General features: G+C 44.3%; 1 protein-coding gene across 9 annotated transcripts in view; it reads left to right on the plus strand.

Annotated features, from left to right (window-relative positions):
- The first annotated feature begins 9,831 nt into the window (after positions 1 to 9,831).
- The window catches only part of kcnc3a (potassium voltage-gated channel, Shaw-related subfamily, member 3a), a 96,667-nt gene continuing 78,748 nt past the window's right edge, over positions 9,832 to 27,750 (plus strand). For all 9 annotated transcript variants that reach the window (XM_055882313.1, XM_055882310.1, XM_055882311.1 and 6 more), the window contains exon 1: positions 9,832 to 10,449. In XM_055882313.1, coding sequence (XP_055738288.1) covers positions 9,832 to 10,449 — 618 coding nt within the window. The remainder of the gene's footprint in view (positions 10,450 to 27,750) is intronic.

A 27,750-nucleotide genomic window follows, 5' to 3' on the forward strand; every position in this document is an offset into this window, starting at 1 on the left:
GTTTTTTCTGAGGTCTTGGCTGATTTCTTTTGATTTTTCCATGATGTCAAGCAAAGAAGCACTGCGTTTGAAGGTAGGCCTTGAAATACATCCACAGGTACACCTCCAATTGACTCAAATTGTGTCAGTTAGCCTATCAGAAGCTTCTAAAGCCATGACATAATTTTCTGGAATTTTCCAAGCTGTTTAAAAGCACAGTCAACTTAGTGTATGTAAACTTCTGACCCACTGGAATTCTGATACAATGAATTATAAGTGAACTAATCTATCTGTGAACAATTGTTGGAAAAATTACTTGTGTCATGCACAAAGTAGATGTCCTAACCGACTTGCCAAAAGTATAGTTTGTTAACAAGAAATTTGTAGAGCGGTTGAAAAACGGGTTTTAAAGACTCCAACCTAAGTGTATGTAAGCGTCCGACTGCAACTGTAGATTATCGATTTGTTTCAAGAGAGAAAATGATATATATGTTGGTAGCATAGTTGTTAATGTGGTAAACTGCATGTCGGTAAACTCTGAGAAGAGTCTATTGATGGCAGCATTGGTTTTTGTGTGATCTCTTAGAATGTGGAACATAGAAGAATTCTAGTACACTGGAGTTCCCTATTGAAACACCTGGGTGAGGAGGCTATGATGAAGTATTTGGTCAAGCTTATTAGTTCAGTTTATTCATTTGTTGATAACACCTACTGTGCATTCGGAAAGTATTCAGACCCCTTGACTTTTTCCACATTCCGTTACGTTACAGCCTTATTCTAAAATGGATTACATTTATTTTTGCCTCAATCTACACACAATACTCCATGATGACAATGTGAAAACAGGTCATTTATTAACTATAAAAAACAGAAATTCCTTATTTACATAAGTATTCAGACCCTTTGGTATGAGACTTGAAATTGAGCTCAGGTGCATCCTGTTTCCATTGATCATCCTAGAGATGTCTCTACAACTTGGAGTCCACCTGTGGTAAATTCAATTGATTGGTCATGATTTGGAAAGATACACAAGTCTATATAATTTCCCAGAATTGACAGTGCATGTCAGAGCAAATATCAAGCTATCAGGTCGAAGGAATTGTTCGTAGAGCTCCTAGAAAAGATTGTGTCGAGGCACAGATCTGGGAAGGGAAGGGTTCCAAAAAATGTCTGCAGCATTGAATGTCCCCAAGAACACAGTGGCCTCCATCATTCTTAAATGGAAGAAGTTTGGAACCACGAAGAGTCTTACTATAGCTGACCACCCGGCCAAACTGAGCAATCGAGAAAGAAAGGCCTTGGGCAGGGAGGTGACCACGAACCCGATGGCCACTCTGACAGAGCTCCAGAGTTCCACTGTGGAGATGGGAGGACCTTCCAGAAGGACAACCATCTCTGCAGCACTCCCCCAATCAGGCCTTTATGATAGAGTGGCCAGATGGTGGCCACTCCTCAGTAAAAGGCACATGACAGCCCACTTGGAGTTTGCCAAAAGGCACCTTAAGGACTCTCAGACCATGAGAAACAAGATTCTCTGGTCTGAGGAAACCAAGATTGAACGCTTTGGCCTGAAACCTGGCACCATCCCTATGGTGGTTGCAGCATCATGCTGTGGGGATGTTTTTCAGCGGCAGGGACTGGGAGACTAGTCAGGATCAAGGGAACAGAGAGTACAGAGTACAAAGTACAGAGATTTTTTATTTATTTTTATTAACCCCTCCACCATCCCCCCTCTTCAGAGGACAATTTATTTTCTTTTTTTTCTTCTTTTTTTTTTACAGCTTTTTGCTACATGTACATACATTTTCCATACATGGTACTTTAATATACAGCATTCACATAACAATAATACCTTACCAAACATAAGCTCCTTTAAGCCAACCCTCAGCCACTCTCAGCCCATCTCACCTATCACCGTAGAACACCCTCGTTTGGTTTCCATGTGCCATATATTCTGAGGCAAAGATGAACGGAGCAAAGTACAGAGAGATCCTTGACAAAAACCTGCTCCAGAGCACTCAGGACCTCAGACTGGGGCGAAGGGTCACCTTCCAAAAGGACAACGACCCTAAGCACACAGCCAAAACAACGCAGGAGTTGCTTCGGGACAAGTCTCTGAATGTCCTTGTGGCCCAGCCAGAGCCCGGACTTGAACCCGATCGAACATCTCTGGAGAGACCTGAAAATCAGTGATGCCAACTTAGCAATTTTGTTGCTAGATTTAGCATCTTTTCAGACTAACCTGGCAACTTTTTTTTCAAACAGCACCTAGCAACAAATTTAGCTACTTTTAAAAATGTATTTGGAACTTTTAGCAACTTTTGAAAAGTGACTCAAATGCTAAAATGCACACATTTCCCCTCTAAATGACACAAAAACGATTTTCTCTGTCACACACTCAGTCACAACACACGTGCCTGGCTGCAAAAGTGCATTGTGAGTGACGTCAGCAGCAGGAGCTCAGCTCGTGCCCAGGCAGCAGCAGGCCAGCAGCAATTTCAGCAAATTGCAAATCATTGTTGGCCGACTGCAGCAGCAGTAGTACGGGTTGGACGAGCCAAACCCAATGAATATAGTTGGTCATGAATGTTTGATCTGGAACAGAACTTACAACATCAATCAACATGTCTCAATCAAAATTGAGCCAGAATACAGCCAGAAGTACAGAAAAGAGTGGCAGTCTGTACCTGAACAAATGTCAGATCATATTTTTCGCTGTGATGGCCAGTCAATTTGAGTAACTTTATTGTTTATTCTACGTAATGACGCAGTTTTACGTTATTACGTAATGATGTCATCACGCAAAGACATCACAACGTCATTTAGCAACTTTTAGCAACAAATCAACCTGCCTCTAGCAACTTCCCCTAAAAATGAGTTGGCAACACTGCTGAAAATATCTGTACAGCGATATCAAATATCCCCATCCAACTTGACAGAGCTTGAGAGGATCTGCAGAGAAGAATGGAAGAAAGTCCCCAAATATAGGTATGTCAAGCTTGTAGTATCATACCCAAGAAGACTCGAGGCTGTAATCGCAGCCAAAGGTGCTTCAACAAAGTACTGAGTAAAGGATCTGAATACTTATGTAAATATGATATTTCCTTTCAAAAAAATGTTTTAAAATAAAAACTGTTTGCTTTGTCACTATGTGGTATTGATGAGGGGGGAAAATAATTAAATCAATTTTAGAATAAGGCTGTAACGTAACAAAATGTGGGGAAAGTCAAGGGGTCTGAATAATTTCCAAATGCACTGTATAACCAACCTTTTATAGTATGAGAGCTACTCGAATGAAACATGGCTCGAACTACACATTTTTTTCTAGCTTTCAAATTGGCACATCCTTTTCCTCTTCTCTCCCCTGCAAATCTTCCCCGGGTCCTTTAGTACAAAAGAAAGCAGTGCACTGCACTGTTTTCTGTCACTATACCTGGTAAAATAATAGTTAATAATCCGTTTTTTTCCTCTAAATTATGTTTTATATTTTTCCAAATTATGTTTTCTCCGTTTTATTTTTCCTGGTTTTAGATTTGTTTTTCACTCTCAAAATTACAATTGTTCATAGAGAAACAACGAAATGTGGTGTTCTGAGTCCATGTCAATGTTTAAATCACATTAGAATACCTTTTTAGGGGGGCCTGGAAGAAGACTAACCCATTTGGATTTTTGATTGTAATTCCCCTTTAATTGCGCATCTGGCCCTTTTAATTGCACATCTCTCGAGTGAGGAATGTGTTGTCTAATGTGTCGGTCTACTGATGGTTCTGTAATGCTGCTGCTCATGTCATGGCAGAGTTTGCAAATAACAATAGATACAAATGATATACTTACTCATTATATACTTCTGCCAGGTAAGCATAATTTGTAGTTAACATTTAATTGAGAAGGTTTTGGGGGAAGTATTTCTGTCGACCCACAAAATGGTTATCACATCAAATGGCTACACACTGAGTGATAGACACACGTGCGCACCACACAGACATACCGGCAATATTGCTGTTAAATTAATTGGCAGATATTGTGTTAGGTTTTGCTTTTTAAGCTAATAGTGGAGGGGATGATGTCAATGTTGCGTTGATTAAATAGTAGCTGGGCGCTTGCGGTGTAACGCGCGAAAATTCCATGTACTTTCAGAATTGTTTGGTGAGCTATAAGCTACTGGTAGTTCGCGATCCACCTGTCGGAGACCCCTGACCCCTGATCTTGGTGTTTACAATGATCAACGCTTTCTGATGTAGTAACTAGCTATTTGACATTGCAACAACGGACACATTTTTATTTAACAAGGCAAGTCACAAATTCTTATTGCAAAACTGGCCTACCCCGGGCAAACCCTAACCCGGACGACGCTGGGCCAATTGTGCGCCGCCATATGGAACTCACATTCACGGCCGGTTGTGATACAGCCTGGACTCGAACCAGGGTCTGTAGTGACACCTCTAGCACTGAGACGCAGTGCCTTAGAACGCTGCGCCACTCGGGAGCACCCATATTAAGGGCATGGTATTTTATCTGGAATGTACTCCGTCATTACAGTAACGTTCCAGCAGACACAGAAATCACAGCAAATCTCGCCCTCGGGCTTCCTTCCTTTTTTCGCTCTATTCTTTTCTTCTAAATTTCCGTCCTTGTCCGGAAATACCCGAAGGTGTCACGTGTTTTCACTGACGCGCGGTATGCACGCTGTCCATGGTGATGAAACGGACAACCACTCCAATCATCTACAATGCAGTTATTTATTCAAAGAGTATGTGTGCTGACCATTGGTGACTGTTTGCATACCACAAATTAAATGTCATCATTGTAGAATAGTTTACTTTTATTTTTGTATCAATTTCTCCATATCATGTTTCCTTCAAATTCCTCAATTTGCATATATTTAATTATGACAGATATGAAAACCCCTTCCCCAAAACAAAATATGAGTGTCCCATACACACTTTTAATCTACAAATTTTACTTGGAGGTTTGTAGCCCCCCTCCTCTCTCTCTCTCTCTCTCTCTCTCTCTCTCTCTCTCTCTCTCTCTCTCTCTCTCTCTCTCCTCTCTCTCTCTCTCGTCTCTCTCTCTCTCTCTCTCTCTCTCTCTCTCCTCTCTCTCTCTCTCTCTCTCTCCCTCTCTCCCTCTCTCTCTCTCTCTCTCTCTCTCTCTCTCTCTCTCTCTCTCTCCTCTCTCCTCCTCTCTCTCTCTCTCCATCTCTCTCCTCTCTCTCTCTCTCTCTCTCTCTCTCCTCTCTCTCTCTCTCCTCTCCTCTCTCTCTCTCCTCCTCTCCTCTCTCTCTCTCTCCTCTCTCTCTCTCTCTCTCTCTCTCTCTCTCTCTCTCTCTCTCACCTTCTCTCTCTCTGACTGTGGTTCCCTCCTTCCTCTCAGGGGGACTGTGGTCCGGTCCGTGGCAGTTTGCCTGGACTTAATGAAGCGATAGCATGAGGTAGCGGCACAGAGGGCATCTGGAGTCGGTGGGGTGGGGGGGCTTTCAACTCAGAGACGGAGAGAGGAGAGGAGGAGGAGGGGGGTTTCAAACAGCACCGCCAGCAAAGTAACGGTCCTGCGGAAGTGAATAGCCAAAAGACAAAAGAACAGAAAGGGAGAGAGAGGGAGAGGCAGGGATGGAGGAGAAGGACATACAGAGGGGAGAGGAGGAAATGAGAGATATGGGTGTGTGAAAGAGATAGGGAGGGAGGTAGTAAATGTGATGAGTGCAGTACCTTTACTGAGATGGATGGAAACAGAGATGGAAAGATAGAGAGAGGGAGGGTGAGAGTGTGGGGGGAGAGAGAGAGATAGAGAGAGAAAGAGCATGGGAAGGGCAGGAACATAAAGGAATGGTAAGAGGAGAAAGCGAGGGAAGGAAGGAAAGCAGAGAACGGTTAAGAAGACGCGTTCTAATTCGCACAGTGAAATCTGATTATTTTATGCACAACACGAGTGAGCCAGGGGAGGGAAGGAAGGAAGAGCGAAAGAGGGAGAGGGGAAGAGGAGTAGGAGAGAAGAGAGCAGAGCTGAAGTGGATGGATTACGTTGAGTAGGTAAAGGACAAAATGTGACTACGGTAGAGTGACAGGGCCATTCAGAAAGCGAGAGTAGAGGGAGATTGGAGAGAGAGATATAGAGAGAGAGAGAGAGAGAGGGAGCCTCATTCTTGTTTTCACTGCAGCAAAAGATCATTCACTTTTCCAGCATGGAACCGGTCCCTGCTCGCAGTGCGGCTCTACGACTGTGTGTGCGTGCATGTGTGAGAGAGTGTGTGTGTGTGTGTGTGTGTGTGCAGATACAGATCCACGTAGTTGTGTTAACCCTCCATGTGTGTTATTAACTCCCTCCTCTGAATCTCTCTCGCCATCCATACTAATATCACTCCATACTCTGTAGTATATCACCGTTCAATAAAGGGCACATATAGTTGGATAATGCCTTGACGAATTTCTGCAACTCAAAGTCGTTTGCTTCTTTCTCGCGTCTTCTTTCGTCGACCCTCGTCTCTCGTCTCCTTTTCTCATCTCCTACTCTCGTCTCTTCTCTTCATCTTCTCTCCTTCATCCCCTCTGATCTGCAAGAGCAGGAATAGTGAAAGCCGGTCCTCCTGTAGGCTTGACTAGTGTGCTTCCCTTCATCCTCTCATTACAGATCAGTGCAGATGAAGGAAGGAAGGGAGACTATTGAGATGCACCCCTCGTTGTACAAGGGCACTGCATAGCCCACTACAGTACACACACACACACACACACACACACACACACACACACACACACACACACACACACACACACACACACACACACACACACACACACACACACTGACTCTGCAAACAGCGACAATATGAATAGGGCTCTGCTTACATACTACAACAGCAGTGTATCAGCTATATTAAGACTTGCAGTAAGGAGACCCTGTGCTTGTATGTGAAGAGGCTGTATAGCTACACACTCCAACGACTACACCAAAGGAGGAATGTAGCCAATTGATAAGCTAATCCAGTGTAATCAATGACATTGCATCGCCACAGTAAGGGGTTAATACAGTATCATCAGAATGTACTCAATCGACTACACGGCACGTTAGCTTTGCACTGAGCACGAGAGAGGGAGAGAAGAACAGAGGCGAGAGAGAGGAGGGAGAGGAGAGTGAAGAGAAAGAGGGAGAGAGATGGGTGAGAAAGAGGGAGAGAGGGGAAGAGTGAGTGCGCGAGAGAGAGGAGAGCAAGAGAGAACAGGGTGCATTAACGGTCTGCAGTCTTTTCTCCCCATTTTGTGCAGCTCAGCAAATAATCGTTCTGCCTCTAGCTCTCCTCTCCCCCTCCTTGCGCTCTCGCTCTCTCTTTCCCACTCCACTCTCCCCTCTCTCCCATTGGATAAGCCTGAAACTTGGAGAGAGCGAGAGAAGGAGGGATGGAGAGAGAGAGAGAGATGGAGGGAGGGGGCGTCAAACACTCTGTCATATTCATCTCACTCCTCTCTAATTGAAGAAAGTGTTTTAGTGAAATGAAAGGCAGGAGGACGGGAAGAGTGGGACCATGCAGGGGGGAGAGAAAGAGAGAGAGGGGGGGGGGAATAGAGAGAAGAGAGGGACCCATTCGTTATGTAATATCACATTAAAACGTTACCTCTCCCCAATTCAACATTGCCCTACCGGTGTGTCTGTGTGTACGCACGTGTTTCTTCACTATTCCTCACCTTGTCCACTACGGACCGAACACTAATGATAACACAAGGTTTCTCATGCAGTGCCCCTTATGTCATGCTCCATCTCATCAGTGTCTAGTCACCTGCTGTCACTATAGTAGCCTGCACCTAATAACATCCCCTGTCTCAAGTTAATTTGCTGTTGTCAACTAGCCTATAGAATTGGTGAATTGGCCTGTTAATTAGCTGTGGTTTCAGTCACTATTGGGTGAATTGTTTCTCTAACTAGCCTGTAGGTTTAGGTGTATTTAGAGTACCAGTCAAAAGTTTGGACACACCTAGTCATTCAAGGGCTTCTTTATTTTTTACTATTTTCTACATTGTAGAATAATAGTGAAGACATCACAACTATGAAATAACACACATGGAATCATGTAGTAATCCAAAAAGTGCTGAACAAATCTAAATCTATATTTTATATTTGAGATTCTTCAAAGTAGCCACCATTTGCCTTGATGACAGCTGTGCACACTCTTGGCATTCTCTCAACCAGCTTCATGAGGTAGTCACCTGGAATGCATTTCAATGAACAGGTGTGCCTTGTTAAAAGTTAATTTGTGGAATTTCATTCCTTCTTAATGCGTTTGAGCCAATCAGTTGTGTTGTGACAAGGTAGGGGTGGTATACAGAAGGTAACCCTATTTAGTAAAAGACCAAGTCCATATTATAGCAAGAACAGCTCAAATAAGCAAAGAGAAACGACAGTCCATTATTATTTTAAGACAAGAGGATCAGTCAATCTGGAAGATTTCAAGAACTTTGAAAGTTTCTTCAAGTGCAGTCGCAAAAACCATCAAGCCCTATGATGAAACTGGCTCTCATGAGGACCGCCACAGGAATGGAAGACCCAGAGCTGCAGAGGATACGTCCATTAGAGTTACCAGCCTCAGAAATTGCAGCCCAAATAAATGCTTCACAGAGTTCACGTCGCATACACATCTCAACATCAACTATTCGGAGTAGACTGCGTGAATCAGGCCTTCGTGGTCAAATTGCTGCAAAGAAACCACTACTAAAGGACACCAATAATAAGAAGAGACTTGCTTGGGCCAAGAAACACGAGCAATGCACATTAGACCGGTGAAAATCTGTCCTTTTGTCTGATGAGTCTAAATGTGAGATTTTTGGTTCCAACCGCAAGTCTTTGTGAGACGCAGAGTAGGTGAACGGATGATCTCTGCATGTGTGGTTCCCACCATGAAGCATGGAGGAAGAGATGTGATGATGTGGGGGTGCTTTGCTGGAGACACTGTCGTGATTTATTTAGAATTCAAAGCACACTTAACCAGCACGGCCACCACAGCATTCTGCAACAATACGCCATCCCATCTGGTTTGTGGGAGTATAATTTCTTTTCAACAGGACAATGACCCAACGCACCTTCAGGCTGGGCGGCAGGTAGCCTAGTGGTTAGAGCGTTGGGCCAGTAACCGAAAGGTTGTTGAATCGAATCCTTAAGCTGACAAGGTAAAAATATATTTTTCAGCCCATGAACAAGGCAGTTAACCCACTGTTCCCCAGTAGGTCATCATTGTAAATAAAGTTTAAATTTAAAAAAATATCAAAAGGGGCTATTTTACCAAGAAGGAGGGTGATGGTGTGCTGCATCAGATGACCTGGCTTCCACAATCATCTGACCTCAACCCAGTTGAGATGATTTGGGATTAGTTGGACCGCAGAGTGAAGGAAAGGCAGCCAAAAAGTGCTCAGCATATGTGGGAACTCTTTCAAGACGGTTGGAAAAGGATTCCATGTGAAGCTGATTAAGAGTGTTCAAAGCTGTCATCAAGGCAAAGGGTTTTTCTTTATTTTTACTTTGAATCTCAAATATTTAGATTTATTTAACACTTTTTTGGTTACTACATGATTCTATGTGTGTTATTTACAATGTAGAAAATAGTAAAAATAAAGAAAAACCCTTGAATGAGTAGGTGTGCCACCTTTTGACTGGTACTTTATGTATGGTGCACGCACACATGGACTATGGTCTATTTATATTTCAAAGATTTGACCCTCATCTGTAGATTTGACCATCATGTTAAAAAATCAACACCACACTCTTCCACTCAATATTCTACCCCTCTCTCTTTCCCTCTCCACAGACTCCTCCCCCCCCCCCCCCTCCCCTTGTGTTCTCTCTCTTTTCCTCTCCCTCCCCCTTTCCCCTATGCTCAGTTCGGTGTCAGTCTCCTCTTTCAAAGGACGCAAGGGTGGGAACAAGTCGCCCAACAAAGCATGTTACAGTGCAGACATGACTTGTCCGCCAGACAGCGAGAAAATCGTAATAAACTGCGGAGGGGTGCGACACGAGACTTACCGCAGCACCCTCAAAACTTTGCCCGGTACCCGCTTATCCTGGCTTACCGATCCAGACGCGTTTAGCAACTTCGACTATGACCCCAAAATCGACGAGTTCTTCTTCGACCGCCACCCCGGCACGTTCACGTTCATCCTCAACTACTACCGCACAGGCAAGCTTCACTGTCCCAACGATGTGTGCGGCCCACTGTTCGAGGAGGAGCTCGCCTTCTGGGGCATCGACGAGACGGACGTGGAGGCGTGCTGCTGGATGAACTACCGTCAACACAGGGATGCCGAAGAGGCGCTGGACAGCTTCGAGCAGCCCGAGCCAGAGGAGCCGGAAGACGACCTGGAGCTGACTGCGGACGGAGAGCTCAAGAGGCTGTGCCTGCACGAAGACGGGCGCAAGAGGAGCTGGTGGAGTGTGTGGCAACCCTATTTCTGGAATCTTTTTGAGGATCCGTATTCTTCCAAGAATGCCAAGGTGAGTTCTCCCTCCAGCACGATACATGCTGTTGCGATGCTTGTATTGCGCGCTCTCTCTCTCTCTCTCTCTCTCTCGTTATGTAATTTCCTCTTTGAAAATTGTTTGCGTCCCACAAAAGTCTATTGCAGGTGCACTGGAATGTTAAACTGGATTTAGAAGAGGGAGATCCCGCATAGCCTAATGCTTATTTATTATGCTATATATTGAATATCCTTGACATATTTTATAGTGGACGTCATGTGTACAGACTGCAGTCAATGAAAGTTAGCTGCTATGTCCAAAGTTAATACGATGACGAGGGAGGGTGTGTTCATTGTGTTCTTGTCAGAATGATGGTGATGATCGCTTTGATAGTGAAGGAAAATTAGTTGGAAGGGGAAAAACTGTGACTGTCATAAACATCGGTTAGGGATTTCCAACAAGCAGCCAACTCAGACAAGTGCTGGTGTGCTTAGAAATTGTTGCAGGTTGGAAATTGACTGTTGTGGCCCATAGTGCGTTATTTTCTCTATTTTTGTATAAATGATTATATTTAGCACCACAGTACGCTATTACAGTTGTGTGAGGAGACTCTCTCCCATGTACCTCGTTCCCTCTCACGCAGTCACTTGGTTGGTCCTCCATTCCTATACGCTTCTCACCTCGTCCCTCTATCCTTCTCCATTTTTACGCATTATTTCCACGTTACCACTGCGTCTCGAGCGTACTGCACCCCCCCCCCCCCCCCCCCACACACACACACGCGCGCGCACACACTTTCCCACGCTTGATTAAATTGTCGTTCTTTGTGGTCCTCTAGTGCCGACTCGGTCGTTGTCATCGAGTGCATCACTCAATCTCGATTAGCGCATTGTCTCCTCGCTCACTCCCTCGTCTTCCACACCGTTCACTCCCCTGTTGCGCATCTCTCTCTGTTTCCTTGCCTTTCACTCTCTCCATCCCACTTTCACCCCCCCCCCATCTTCATTTATCTCCTCACATCAATAACTTTTTCGTTTTACCAAGCCTTCTCGTGCTGCGTCCCGACCCAGTCTATAGGCTACCCGCGTTTTGCGCACCCTGGCCGTTGATTTTGGCGCATTTTAAGCAGCTAGTTTTGTAAACTACACTAGTGTCCACTTAGCTAACTCAAATAAAGTTAAAACCTAAATAAATGGATCGTTAATGAATGGAACCATTGTCATATTTGTGCCCACCACAGAAATTACTTCATTAACTCACCACTTTTCATTCTAATCTAGACCTAAACCTTTGACCATGCTCTCCTGCTGTTTAACCAACCTACCTGTTTGACCAACCTACCTGTTTGACCAACCTACCTGTCACCAACCTACCTGTAACCATTGCACTTGTCCTTCCTGCCAATCAACGTCTCTACCTTGTCTACCGCAGTCTCAATCTATACAAGTGAAGGGTTATTTTAGGCTTAGTTACTTTAAGGTTTTGTTGCCAACCAACATCATGAATGAAAGCGTTGCTTGCCTCTATATGTTGATTGACCAATTGTCAACAGTTGCCTATCAATTGCCTATCTCACTTTGCTTGTGGTGACATACACTAATGGAAAACTGTAAATGATACAGTGATTGTGTATTATCAACAGTAAAATACTTGAAAATGTTTTACTGCAGCACACCGTAAATTATGGGCGTTGTGGGAAAATGTTGTGAGCCGGAAAGAATTGCTGTATTTAGAATGGTACTGTAATTCCAATATTTGTTGAGGCTATATTTGTTGCACCCGTGAGTGAGAATGCTGTACCAATTTCACTTGTATGTAGTTATAGTGCCCCTTCAACTTAAAATGTATAAGGGAGTGGCAGCAAGTCTTAAACCTTAATGGTTGAGCATTTTGCCATGTCCTGTAGTCGCTGCCAGTTTGAAAGCCTCTAGAAGTGCAAGTGATATAAAACACAAAATATTAATTAATATAATGTCATGTTTGTAAAGACTTTACCTAGCAGCCTAAGTGCTTGCGCCAATCCCTTGTAATTACAGTAAAATACTGTGAAATACAAACCCTTAAACTCCTTTAATTTATTCACTCCGATTACAGTAGCATTACCTTTTTAAAAGTACAAGACAGTCAATTTTACGATATTGTGCTGTGTGTCATTACACAGTACTTGCTTTGATACTGTGTACTGTAATATGAAATACAAAATGTTACTTGCCGCTGAGCTGCCTGTAAGCTACTGACAAATTCACGGTAAGCCCTTTACAGTGTAGGCCTAGTCAGTGCAGTTGGCATGCCAGCTATGAAGGTGACATACAGTAGCCCTATGTCACATGTGGCCCTGGAGGTATGATACCCCAGCGGTTGGTTATTCCCCTTCCATAAACATTCATCCCTTCAACATGACAAACCATATAGCCCATTTATCTTCAGTATGGTGGCCTTTTTTATTGAAGGCTACTCACTGTTTTCCTTCGAGGTGATAGGCTATCTCTGTGTGAAAACAGGGACATCAACAGGCCTGCACCTGTGACAAATGAACAAAGACACATCTGTATGAGTATTCCGGTAGGACCACGCATCTGCTGAGATGAGAGAGCATTCATAACCAGGACCTGTTGGCTGAAATGTGTCGACTTTTGAGGATGTGCAGGCCAGGCCCTGTAACCTTACCTGTTACAACGGCTCACTTGTGGACACCTGCACCCAAGCACAAATTAACACCTTCACGCAGGTAACACTGAACGCATGTGGTTCCCTGGCAACAGGATGTATGCTATGCTGTATTCTGGCCCAGGCTACAGTAGGCTATTACAGGTATCGGCTTGACATAGAAGTATAATTAGTAGAACCAAGGCGTTCTATAGAGAACACACAGACCTATTTAAGGTGTAAAGTGTCAAGAGGCGGCAACTGAGGGATTCCGCTCTTGATTCAAAATGGGATAATCATCAATGGTCTGTATAGGGCCGATTGCTTCAGTTTAAGCCTGAGATCTTCGTACATGGAGTGGCACTAGAATATTCACCGTCACACAACAAGGCGTAATTTATACCAAAAGTCGTCCTGCGGGGGCAGCTATAGCTCCTTGTCCTTCTAAACGCAGGTTCTTGGTAGAATGGACATTCTAATCTATGCAATGCGGTGGGTTTTTCGAGTTGTGTATCTGTTCTACTAAGTCTAGCTCTATGAGATGAACTGACCTGATGTTCTCTTCCTGGTGTGGTGGCCCTCTACCTGACCTCCAAGGATGCTGTCTCCATGGGAACACAATACTGCAGGCTTTTGTTTCCCGGAGGTTCGTGTTAGAGGGCGCAACGGGCTTAGAGTCAGAGTCTACGTCCTAAAAGGCACCCTATTCCCTATAAGAGTGCACTTCTTTTGGCCAGAGTCCTATTGACCCTGGACAAAAGTAGTGCACTATAGGGAATAGGGTGACATTTGGGACGCAAACAGTGTGGCAGCTCCAGGTATAGAAGTTGCCCTCAGAAGCAGATCTAGGATCAGTTTACTCTGCTCCAATCCTAACCTTACCCAATAGGAGGAGGGAATGCAAATATAACCTTAGATCAGTGTCCAGGGCCAATGTCACCCTACCCCAGAGAGAAATGACAGCTAGGTCTCTTCCCAGGCTTACTCAGCAGGTAGTGTTGCCAAGATAACCCTCCTGGTTTGGTCGTTGAATTTTACACATTTGTCATTTATCCCCTCTGACTATAAAGTGAAGTTATTTCAGCTGAATTTTTGAATGCTTGAATGAAATGAATAAATGTAATCGATGTAAGTAGGCCTGATGTCAAATTACTTTTATAATCACTTAAAATTAGTTTTTTTTTTGTTGTCATTGCAGACAGGAGAGGGTAAACACTGGATCGACCTATTGCTGATCAGTACCCCTCTGCTCTATCATCTAAAAAACTATCGGGGGGCTACTCATAGAAGTATGCACATTTATTGGGGTTAGTACTACTACTTCCACAGATGAGGGAGTTTACAGTGTGATGTGCATGGAGAAGATTCCTGGTAAGCTGAAATAACCACCCCATGATTGAGCATGCATGGTCTTTTCCTGTAGGCCACAATGCTATAGGCGTACTGTGGGCTGATCCAAAACAAGCTGATGCTTCTGAATTGACTTTTGCTTCGCACTGCAGGGTTGACTAGTAACATAGTGTAAAACAAGGGTAAGGTTTATAGCTTAAAACCAGGGGTGTAAAGTAACTTAAGTAAAAAATACCTTGAAGTATTTGTACTTTACTTTACTATTTATATTTTGGACAACTTTTACTCCATTACATTCCTAAAGAGAAAATATATATTTTTACTCCCATACATTTTTCCTGACATACAAAAGTACTTGTTACATTTCGAATGCTCAGGCAGATCAGCAATATGGTCAAATTCACTCACCTATCAATATAATGCATTGTCACCCCTGCTGCCACTGATCTGGTGGACTAAACACAAATACTGCGTTTGTAAATGATGTCTGAGGCTTGGAGTGTGCCCCTGGCTGTCCGTACTTGTACTTTTGTCATACTCTTGTACTCAGGTATGACAATTGAGTACTTTTTCCACCACTGTACTTAGGTACATTTTAAAATCAAATACTTTTAGACTTTTACTCAAGTAGTATTTTACTGGATTACTTTTACATTTACTTGAGTAATTTTCTATTAAGGCATCTTTACTTTTACTCAAGTATGACAATCTAGTACTTTCCCCCGCCACTGTTTATAACACAACAGAAGTGAACCAATCACAGATGACTTTGTGTTGTTTGGGATGGTCACATTTTGAACTTCATATTGCAAGACATTGTGAAGAGAATAAAGGGGGTTAGCCCAAGTGGGACGTGACGTTACACCACCACACACTTTGGAGGGAAGCGGAAGCACACCGTCACCTGTGCCAATATGATTCATCCACTTGGTAGTGGCTTTACTAAATGTAACTGTAGCAGGATCGCTACCACAATAAACCTCTTTCTCTCCTTGCTCCCCCTCCTCCTGCTTAATTGTCTCTAAAAATCCATATCCATTTACGGAGACAAAGCTGTGCCGTGACCCAGATTATTGTGTGTTAAACGAGTATTTTCTGTCGACTGGGCACATCAAGACAGCATATTGCCCGGGCTGCGCCTGCATGCCTGGTCTCTGGTGTTGCCTGGTTGAAGAGACTGCATGCAGGGGAAAAAGCATGAAAATCCGTTCATAGCCCTAAATATCTCAGATAAACCACGCCCTCTGTCCTCCTACTGTCATTCAGTGACTGGATGTTGTAGATGCTTGTGTTGCTGTGTCTTTCAGGCTTCCTTTGTAACAGAGATGTTAACAGAGCCGGGAATTAATGACTGAAGAATGAAAGCATGGTGAATCCTTGGTTTCAAGTGGAGTGAAATCTATCTGAATGACGTGGTTTGCGGGTTTATAAATTAGTGAGTGCAAAAGTGACCTTGCCTGCATATTCCTAAAGGTTTGGAGTATAGTAAGATACCAGGGGCCTCATTTATCAAAAGTGCACAAAACTACTCTAAACCTTGCGTGTGCCAGTATTCCCGCTAAGGATGGTATTTATATATATTTTTTAACTTGATGGGAAAGTATGCATACTGTATCTCCACGCAAATCTCAGACCATGCGTGTGCACACCTAGTGGTTGATCAACTGTATTGCAAGAAAACATTTTTTGGGGGAAATGGAGGTGTTTGATGCAGGGGAATTATAATAATGGTAGGCTCATAAAAGCATTCAAACCTAGGCCTAATGATAAAACAGATGCATTTGCTGTTAATAAAATCGCATAGCAGCAAGTTGCCTAATATATTTATTTTGCTTGTATTCTATAGGCCTAAATCATAATTATATTGCAGGGCATGTCTCTCTCTTTCTGACATGACTGGTTTATACCCGCTACACAACAAATATTCATCTTCTATTTAGTCATCGTTATTAGTAAGTAGACCGTGGGCCTATGACAGTATTAGTAGGCTACGGTAGTATTGTGCGATAGGAGCGCAACATAATAACCTGTTTAATCTCAGATCCTATAACATGTATTGATAAACAAAATATTGCACGACAATTCGTATTTTGTGTGGGCTGTAGGCAGCATTTACTTTTTAAATTGTTCAATAGACAATCAGTCTTGCAGAATGCGCAGCCAGTGTTTGGCACTTGCTATAGGCGACATGTTTTTTTGTTTTTTTAAGTCTTTGCAAAATATTAAACCATTCTGCCCACACATCTACAAAAATGTTATCAACATTGCCATTGCGCTGTAGAAACTATCATAGGCCAGTTCCAACATATCCTAATCCCGCAGCAAATGAGGGAGTTTTTGTTACCATAAAAGGTGAATGAGGGGCGCTTTCCAGGCGGGTTTGTAGCGCTTGTTCATGAGCGCGCAAATATAGTATGACTGATTTGTCAATGATAGTAATCAGACCCCTTAACTTTTTCTACATTTTGTTACGTCACAGCCTTATTCTAAAATGGATTACATTTTTTTTTTAAATCCTCAGTAATCTACACACAATACCCCATAATGACAAAGCGAAAACAGGTTTTTAAGAAATGTTTGCGAACGTATTAAATGTAAAAAACTGAAATACCTTATTTACATAAGTATTCAGACCCTTTGTTATGAGACTCGAAATTGACCTCAGGTGCATCCTGTTTCCATTGATCATCCTTGATGTTTCTACAACTTGATTGGAGTCCACCTGTGTAATTTCAATTGATTGGACATGAGGTGCTTCAACAAAGTACTGAGTAATGGGTCTGAATACTTATGTAAATGTAATAATTCTGTTTTTTATATAAACTACATTTGTAAAAATGTCTAAAACTGTTTTTGCTTTGTCATTATGGGGTATTGTGTGTAGATTGATGAGGGGAAAAAACGATGTAATCCCTTTTAGAATAAGGCTGTAACAAAATGTGTAACAAGTCAAGGGGTCTGGATACTTTACGGTACTGCACGGTATGTTTGATAAATCCCAATAATTTGTTGCACATGCAAATTGGTTGATAAATGAGGCCCCTGACCTGTTTGTAACATAATACATGTTGTGGTCCTGTATGGCTCAGTTGGTTAAAGCATGGCGCTTGCAACGCGAGGATTGGGGTTTCAAATCCCGGCGCCACCCATGCGTAAAATGTGTGCGCACTTGACTGTATATCGCTTTGGATAAAACGTCTGTAATACATTATTATATGTTCTGAAAATGAATGAAATAATGGAAAACGCTGTGGAACGGAGAGGAAAAAACGTCTCTAACACAGCATTGATTAGGCAACATAATTGACTACAGATTCCCCCATTCGGTTTGATAGTGAGAAACAAAGTGAGAAACAGCATATCGGTTGGGGTGGCTTATTCTTTGCACAGTGGGTAAATGTCGTCATCGCTCTGCGGCGCCGACAGTGTATCCCTCAACTCTTTATCAAATACAACACACGACTTGTTTTATTGTCACGGATGCAGGGGTGTGCGCTGGATTGCTTAATTTCACCTTCTAGCCCACCGGAGCCCCCCCCCCCCCCCCCCCCCCCCCCTCTCCTACTCTCTCTCTCGTTGTGCTATAGCGTAGCACTGCGGTGCTGATAGTAGCTGACTTCGCGCCGATTTCTGCTGCAGCGCAGCACACGAAGCAGCGGTCTAAAAGGAGAGAAAGGGGAGAGGGGGAGGCGGAGAGATCGGGGGCTGTTTGTGCTAGCCCTTTTAAGACTTCGATCGAGAGTAAAAGCACTAAAACTATTGTATGGGGTCGCTTTTCCCCTCTTTCGCGATTTTTTTTTTTTGCTTAGCCTTGCAATCTTGGATGTGCGTATCCGCTTATTGATTAATCCATATGTCTCCGTGGCTGCCTCCACCAAATGGTGTTATTTGTAAAGCGAAGCCCCCACTTTACGCAGCGAGTTGCGCTGGCTTTCCAACGCCCCCCCCCCCCCCCCCCCCTCACACACACACAGACACTGAGAGAGGTGAGGGGGGTAATGCGGGTAGACGATAGCCGAGTGCCCGCTGTTAGTGGCGATACCTGTCAAGCTCTAGAATGGCTGACTAGTCTCCCTTTTCACATCATGCCCGTAGAGGTTACCTCCTTTCGTGTACTACGCTTGCGCTGTTTGGTAAGTTTTAAGTATTCTGTCATATTTGTGTGTTTGTGTGTGTGTGCGCGCGCGCAGACTGACGGGCGCTCATTATCACACCTCTAGAGAGAAATTAACCCTCGTCCACCCTGTAAACTTCCCGAACGACCCTGGTCCAGTTTCACTCGTGTTACAATTACGACACACACACACACACACACTGTGCTTTTGAGAATGTGCTGCTACAGAGGTTACCCTAGATATCAGAGGGAGCGCTTGATATTTGATGACATGTCAGGAGAAAATCTGTTTAACCTTTGTGTGATCCAGCTCTGTCCATGTCACGCGCATCCTCACGCCTCTTGGCTGAAGACAGATATACCTGCGCTTGTGAGGAAGAATAAATAACATCACCAAAAAAAAAAAAAAAAGTAAATGACTCTCTTTAGGACTAGGCCAAACATACAGCTGAGCTGCATATACGCCTACCGGTATGTAGTTCTTTGACCCCGGCACCGTATTTCCTATATGCACCTATTAGTACACAACACCAACAACATCCTGCAGGTGAACAGTTAGCCTATTCATTCTCCTATTTGCTATGGATGAGCAAGTTTTTAATAGACTTCATGCAAATTAAGGTACTAGGCTAACTATTAAATACAACTAATTTGAGTCCCAATTTTTCACACAAAGCAGACCTGCAGTCTGTAGTAGGCCTGCAGTCTGTAGTAGGCCTGCAGTCTGTAGTAGGTCCTGTAGTCTGTAGTAGGTCCTGTAGTCTGTAGTAGGTCCTGTAGTCTGTAGTAGGTCCTGTAGTCTGTAGTAGGCCTGCAGTCTGTAGTAGGCCTGCAGTCTGTAGTAGGCCTGCAGTCTGTAGTAGGCCTGCAGTCTGTAGTAGGTCCTGTAGTCTGTAGTAGGTCCTGTAGTCTGTAGTAGGTCCTGTAGTCTGTAGTAGGTCCTGTAGTCTGTAGTAGGCCTGCAGTCTGTAGTAGGCCTGCAGTCTGTAGTAGGCCTGCAGTCTGTAGTAGGTCCTGCAGTCTGTAGTAGGCCTGCAGTCTGTAGTAGGTCCTGCAGTCTGTAGTAGGTCCTGTAGTCTGTAGTAGGTCCTGTAGTCTGTAGTAGGCCTGCAGTCTGTAGTAGGCCTGCAGTCTGTAGTAGGTCCTGCAGTCTGTAGTAGGCCTGCAGTCTGTAGTAGGCCTGCAGTCTGTAGTAGGTCCTGCAGTCTGTAGTAGGCCTGCAGTCTGTAGTAGGTCCTGCAGTCTGTAGTAGGTCCTGTAGTCTGTAGTAGGTCCTGTAGTCTGTAGTAGGTCCTGCAGTCTTCCCCCAGATGTAAGAGCGGCCACATTTCTAGGCCTATGGTGCTTATAGGTTATTAGTGCTTATTGGTTATTAGTGCTTTTTTAAATGACACACTGCCAACGATTTCTCCCGTTCTGTATATTATGTAGGCTACATGGAATGCTATGGCTATTTTGGTCAAACGATATGAGTAGAGCCCGTCATTTGAGTCTAAATGAGCAGGTAGAAAGGTGAGTAGGTTAAGCAGTACAGGCGAGAAACGATGGAGACTAGCAGGCCTAGGCGGAACAGTCTGCTGAAATGCAGTCCTCTAGCAACTCCCGTCCTCTGGTGCTTGCTTGGTGTCACACTTTTGCCCCAGCCTCAGTTAACACACCTGACTCCAATAATCAACAAATCATGTTTTCCAGTTTCTAATGCAATTAGTGTAATCAGCTGTGTTTGCGAAGGATGGACAAAAAGTTTGGCACAACACTGACCCCTGCGGCCTGGCTTTTCCATCCCTGCTCTAGAACCGGACAGCTCCACCCACACCTTCTGTATTTCAGCACTGGACAGCGGCAGTCTGTTGGCCTATTTCAGCACTAGACAGCGCCTAGACCTCTCCCTTTTACTACTTTACTCGCCTTTCTACTTGTGTGAACTAAAGTGTCTGACTACATAATGGCTGCTCTTGCAATCTATTATGTTACAAAATGCGACCAGACACGTTGGTGTCACTTATAGCCTAGGTCTACTCAGTGTGTCGATTGTCGAGGACGCGTTTCGGTCACTGAGTTATATCATTCAGTTCACGCTGCCGGTCTCGAACACTTGTTCGAACTTCTCTGACTGACTAAACTCTCTCAGGTCTCATTGTCTCCGTAAGACACGTCACTGAGGGTCAAGGGAACATCCCAGCAAAGGTTATTCTCGAAACATATTGATCACCTTGTGTTATCCAACTCCAGTCCTCGAGTATCCCCAACAAACTATTAGCCTAAAATAAACAGTATAGTCTATTATACGTTTAGGGGCATCCGTTTTCCCAATGTTAATGGGCACACCCCCGGAAACTGCATCGCTTGCCAAATCTGTATTTTCTTTCTATCCATAGTGTTAAAAATTGGCTAGCCTACTGCATGGCACATGCACAATACTATTCACCCAGAAATCAACTCATTGGTGACGTGGCCGTAGAGATCAAGAGCAAACACGTGTTTGATGACTTTGATGTGACGTGTTCCACTTTTTAAATGGGGCTAAATCGTCCTTGTCTCGGTGTTTCGGTTGTCTCGTTCTCTCCCCAGGTGTTTGTAAACAATCTGTGAATAGGGGACCCGGGTGCCGAAAATAAACCGGCGTGTGTGAACTAGATTCCTTTGTACTGTATACATCAAAAGTGTGTCGTGCGCACTCCGACAGACTTACTCACGCGCATGCTCGAGCCGGCAGGGATCTCACCTTTCCCTGTCGGCAGTTTTATTTATCACCAACCGGTATTTGTTGTGGGTCCTCTGTGGAGGCATTGACCACTGGGAAACCTTTAATTTCCAGACCGTATTGGTCTGTCTGTGGCCGATTTTAAATGCTGCTTCTGCTGCGGATTGCCATTTCTGTGTTGTTCTTTATTAAATGTAACGGGAAACGCATGTGACAGAGTAGCCTATTTGGAGGCTTGTTGACATTGCGTGAAAAACACGGTCTCAAATTTCCTTGGGCATACAAATGTCGCACTCCACTCCTTTTACACCACCTTGCCGTTTTTCTGCTAAGGTTTCTGTTTGACTGGATCCTATTTGTGATTCTGTCCCTCTACCCCCCCCCCCCTCTCCTCTTCTACCTCTAAATATAGAACGAAAAAGGGGAGATGGGCTGCATCTTTCCTCCTCTTCCCCATACTGACACGCACACCCCTCTTCCCCATACTGACACGCACACCCCTCTTCCCCATACTGACACGCACACCCCTCTTCCCCATACTGACACGCACACCCCTCTTCCCCATACTGACACGCACACCCCTCTTCCCCATACTGACACGCACACCTCTCTTCCCCATACTGACACGCACACCCCTCTTCCCCATACTGACACGCACACCCCTCTTCCCCATACTGACACGCACACCCCTCTTCCCCATACTGACACGCACACCCCTCTTCTCCATACTGACACGCACACCCCTCTTCCCCATACTGACACGCACACCCCTCTTCCCCATACTGACACGCACACCCCTCTTCCCCATACTGACACGCACACCCCTCTTCCCCATACTGACACGCACACCCCTCTTCCCCATACTGACACGCACACCCCTCTTCCCCATACTGACACGCACACCCCTCTTCCCCATACTGACACGCACACCCCTCTTCCCCATACTGACACGCACACCTCTCTTCCCCATACTGACACGCGCACCTCCCCCGGTGTTTTTCGCGGGATGTTACTGCACCTCCGTTGCACATTCCCATGCAGCAGAGTGCTTTGCAGAAGCAACCGGCCACCGTGTGCATGAAAACCGCCCGTGGTTCTCTCCCCTTTCTCTTTTCTTTTACCGATGTGCGTGCTGCCCGCCCTCAGCGGCCGCTTGGCTTCCCTTACACAGCGCTGGCTGGTTTGCAGCGTGTACCCCAGCCACATTGTTTTCGCCCTTGTCGTCGTCGATTGTACCTGCTCGGAGTGTTTCGTGTGAATTGCATCCACTGCGGTGGCAGTGGTGCTCCTCCGCGGGTAGAAATGCGACAAACGTCGGGGGAACTGAAAGCTTTCAGCGCCGGTGTTCTCACATAGGGCCCAATCAAGGGGGCTTTTGAATAACAATAAATAAAAACACGCACACACACACGCTCACACACACGCACGCGCACACACACACACACACACACACACACACACACACACACACACTTTCTCTCTGTGTCAATCCTTGCATCATCTAATTTTGTACCACCCCTTACGTACCACCCACACATCCTGTTCCTCAGTGTCCTTTCAGTTCATAGGGGACTGTCCCCATTCAAATACTTTAAACATGCATAATTCCAACCTTCTTTCAGTTAGTCAGGGACTGGCCCTGTTCAAATATTTTAAATATGCATCCTTCCTTCCATCCTTCCTTCAGTAAGTCAGTATCTGTCCCCGTTCAAAAACTCTAAACATGCATCCTTTCGTCCTTTGTTCAGTTAGTCAGGGACCGGCTCCATTCTTAAACTTTAAACATGCATCCTTCTGTCATCAGTAATAACCTTGAGAAACAGCTGAAAGGAAGGAGGCAGTCTGAAAGTATTGGAACCGTGCCCTGGAGTCAATGTCATGATAGCCGTGCTAGCCCACTGAGCTAAAGACTTGGCGTTTGCCTCCGGGAGACACAAGTCTCCAAGTCCCAGGCAAGGTGACTTGTGTCACTTGAGTTTAGTTTGGCAAAGCACCACCTCTCCATTCACCTGATAGGGGACAGACAGAGGAGAGCAGAGTGCCACGGGGTGCTGCAGTGCAGATGGATCTCCCCACTGGGCCCACACTGGATGAATTAAAGTTGTTTGAACGTCATTTGTCAATTTATTGCGACGTGGAATTAACGTGGAACATACATTGGATTTGAAAAAAAATCATGAACCAGTACTGTTTTCATCTCATTTCAACCAGTGTTGTAAACATTGAAATTAGGGTAAATTTCAACATAAATACATTGACTTAACCTGACTAACAGGTTGTTACATCAATCTAATTTCAACATGATTAGAACTGTATACGTTGAAAATTATATACATATATAAATATATTCAATATATTGGGTGGTTGAAATGATGTTGAGTTTCATATTTGATAAGACATATGTTATTTGACCTTGTTTCAATGTTGATAGTAAAATGGTATGTTTGAATCAACGTCATTGTTTCAACGTCATGCCAACAACCAAAATAGAGGTATATTGAAATAAAATGTAAAGTCGCAGTCCAACGATTCCTGCCTGAACAGTGACTCCTACTGGTGCATGAGAGGTAATGCACATCAGTGAGAACAAGTCTACCACCCAGATGCCTACCTCTACGTAGACTACTTAGCTTTGGAAACGAGCTGTGTTTGATTCAGCTGAGCTGTCACGTCAACACATTTAGACATTGCTTAGCTTCCATACTCGTTTGCGTAGACGTCCTAAGTAACGTTGACGAATTGAAAGTAACTCCTCTAACTTTTCTTACACAAGCTGTATGTGATAGTAAATTGGAGTGAGGTTGGGTTTACGTAGGATACATTGACATCTGATTTGCCCGAAGGACACCATCATTTAAATACAAGTCAATGTATTTAAGTTGAAGTTTTACCCTAATTTCAATGTTTGCAACGCTGGTTGAAACGAGAGGAAAACAATACTGGTTAATAACTTTTTTTCAAATCTAATGTATTTTCCATGTTGATTCGATATCACGATACGTTGACAAATTACGTTGAAACAATGTTGATTCAACCAGTGTCTGCTCAGTGGGTTGGCTCTGGTCACTTTATGCCTTAAACAGCTGGTTTATGATCAGATCTAACCAGAACCAGTTAGAACAAAAATTATTATAAGTGGCCTGGGATCAGTTGAGGTAATAATGTAAAACGTCAAAGTTAGCCAACAATAAGTTGTTACGAAATGATTTCAGGTCAAGGGTCAAGCCAGTCATATAGGCTAGCTAAGGTATAGTACTCGAGTTATACCTTGTTAGAGAGACACTCAAGCAAACTCTGAATGAACTTGATTCAGTATACTGCAATGTGGGATGATATGTTGTGGTGTTTGACCTGATTAAAAAACCACCTCGGACCGTAACATTTGTCACATAAAAGGTAGTTTGGGCGTTTTCAGTGTGTGCAAATGTTTTGTTTTTGTTCCTTCATACTGCCTTTTAATTATATTCATATACAATGAAAAGCACATTATCAATTCAATGTATTGTTATCAAAAGGAGAGGTAGCAGTCAGAGCGTGTGTTCATGTGACATAGGGCTTGTGTCCCGCTGGTCTACATCCTCTGGGGGAAGGGGAAGAGGTAGGGGTAGGGGTAGGGTTGGGAAGCTGCCTTCCCTGTTAACCCTGAGGGAACACTCTTTCCCCTTGTGTAAAAATTGCTAATTTGGCACTGGACAGGGGGTGAAAAAAACCAACACTTAAACACCCTCTTTCCTTCTCCTCTTTCTCTTCTCTCTTTCTCTCCCCTCCTCCACTTCCCTTTCCCTCCCCTCTTTCTCTCCCCTCTTCCAATCCAGTCTTCCCCTCTACCACTCAGTTCCCCATTTTCCCCCTTCTTTCATTCTTTCCCTCCCCTCCTCCACTCCCCTCTTGCTCTCCTCTCCTCCACTCTCGCCTTTCCCTCTTCCCCTCTTCCCCTTCTGGTTACAGGATGGTGGGATGATTCTCATCCTCCGGAGAGAGAGAACTGGAAGCTTTTGGAGATTTTGTGGGATTTGTCAGGCAGATGTCAAATTCTCCTTACTTACGGCCCTGTATTAGCCTCTTTACATAGCCCTACAGGGCCCAGTTCAATCAAAACTGCTAACCAGGTTTCCGCGGTCAAGCAATGATGTGGCGAGACTACTTGAATTGTATTGATTTGACACTTGAATTGTATATGTGCATTGATACACTCAGTAAAACAATGTTTAGGCCTACATTTGATTTTGTTTCTATCTTTAGAACGTATCTATGAACGTCAATAGGCCATATCAAACACAACTGCCTCCCATTTACCACAAAATGGTGGAAAGTATTACCCCAGTTTTCCCTATACAATGTGAAGCACCTTAAGTTTGAGGAAACTGTTGTGTAATCTGTACTGTAAACACAAATCATGACCATTATAATGCAGCTGTAATCTCCCAGAAGTGTACCATGTGTGGTGCTGCTGAAAAGGCCAGGCTTTGCATCCTTGATTAGTATTTATGGATCAGCGGAGATAAGTGAATGGCATTTGGATTACCAGTGGAGAAATTACACAGGAGTAGAGAACAGTTATTGTGGCCAAGCCATTTGGCTGTGAGGCCCACCTAGTCGAATCGAACATTGCCTAAGGAACAAGGAATTGACAAGTAATACATTACACACACACACACACACACACACACACACACACACACACACACACACACACACACACACACACACACACACACACACACACACACACACACACACACACACACACACACACACACACACACACACACACAATTACTCTTGTGTAATATCTCCACTGGTAATCCAAATGCCATTGGTCATGACACACACACACACACAAGTGATGGTTTATAGCACACAGAAATTCCCTTGCACACTGTTTCTCACCCAACCTGCTCCGGATTCTCTCTCCCACAAGATTTCATTTTTGAACAGGGCAGGACAAACTGATCTGAGGGAGGGAAAGAGAGAGAGAGAGTAAGAGAGGGACAAATGGAGAAAGCAAGAGAAGGAAAGGGAGAAAAAGAGAGAGTGCGAGAGAGAGAGAGGAAGGAAAGATGGAGACATCCTGTCTTTAAAACAGAACATTATTTCAGACTGCTGTGCTGTTAAACACACACACACACACACACACACACACACACACACACACACACACACACACACACACGATAAACCTCTCCGTCAATCCCTGTGCACCACGTCGATAACATGATGATGTCCGTAAACCCTCTGCGTGTTCACGATGTTGAAATCCCTTGTGGCACTTTCCAGGCAAAAACAGAATGTATCGATATGTGTGCATGTATGTGTGAAAATGTGTGTGTTTTTATGTGACGGTGTGTGTGTGTGCGTGCGCGTGCGCACTGCAGAGAAGAGGTCTGTGAGAGGAGGGAGACTCATGAAATGATGATGACGGTAATGCTGCAGAGCTTCGTATAGGGGAGGGAGAATGAGAGAGAGAGAGAGAGAGAGAGAGAGAGGGGATGAGAGTGGAGAGAGGCTGGCGGGAAGGAGGAAGAGAGAGAGAGAGATGCGGCGGAGCAAGAAGAAAGAGGAGGAGGAGGAGGCGAGGGCCCGACGCTGCCTGGTAATGAAAGAGGGATGATTTGAGAGAGGAATGAAGGAGAGAGAAGCAATGGAGGGACGATCCTGAGCTTAGCAGTATCAAAGCACCTTAGGCGACAAACTGCTGGGGAAAAAGCCTACACGTGCAGAATAAAGGTGAATGGACAGACAGGGATACAAGACAGGACAGAAAGAAGTAGAGAGAGAAAGAAGAGAGAGATTTGCAAAGAGGGATGGAAAGAGATAGATAGCAAAGTTCTGCATTTTAATATCTCTCTCGCTCTCTCTCTCTCTTTCTGTCAAAGTGTGAAGTGTGGGTACATTTACCAGCCAACCCAGTCAATCTCTGGGTGGCCCTGTCTCTGACAGTTTGGACACAGTTGGCCCGTGTGTGTGTTGTATTTAATGATGGAGAAGATTCCAGTGTGTCTTTGTGGAATAGCGGCTGCTCCGCTCTCTGCTGACTCTTCCTGTACAAATACAGACGCTATGACTCAGTGCCCAGAGCCTGTGTGTGTTCATTCTCTAGGACAATTATGCTTTTCCCCCATGCAGTGTGTGTGTACTTTACTACAGAACATATGTGTGTGGAGTGGTTGATCAAGTGTTGGATATAAACAAGGGGAGGGGGAGAGGGAGGGAGAGAGAGAGAGAGGGAGAAAGCGAAAGAGAAGGAGAGAGGGGGAGAGAGATTGCGGGAGAAGGAGAGATTGAAAGAGAGGGAGATAGAGAAAGTACAATAAGGGAGAAAACTGTAAAATACTGAGTGATGTGAGGGCACAGAGAGAGAAGAGAGACTGACAGAGGGAAAGGAGGAAGGAGGGAGGGAGAGCAGGAGAGGAGAGGCACATTTGCAAGGACAAACATGCATAGTGCACTGCAGTGATCAGGTTTGAATACTAAGCAGAAAAAATGCAATGCCTTCTCTTTTCCTGGTTTCACCTCAATGGAC

The sequence above is a fragment of the Salvelinus fontinalis genome, chromosome 2 (genome assembly GCF_029448725.1).
Source record: "Salvelinus fontinalis isolate EN_2023a chromosome 2, ASM2944872v1, whole genome shotgun sequence".
NCBI classification, from domain to species: Eukaryota; Metazoa; Chordata; class Actinopteri; order Salmoniformes; family Salmonidae; genus Salvelinus; species Salvelinus fontinalis.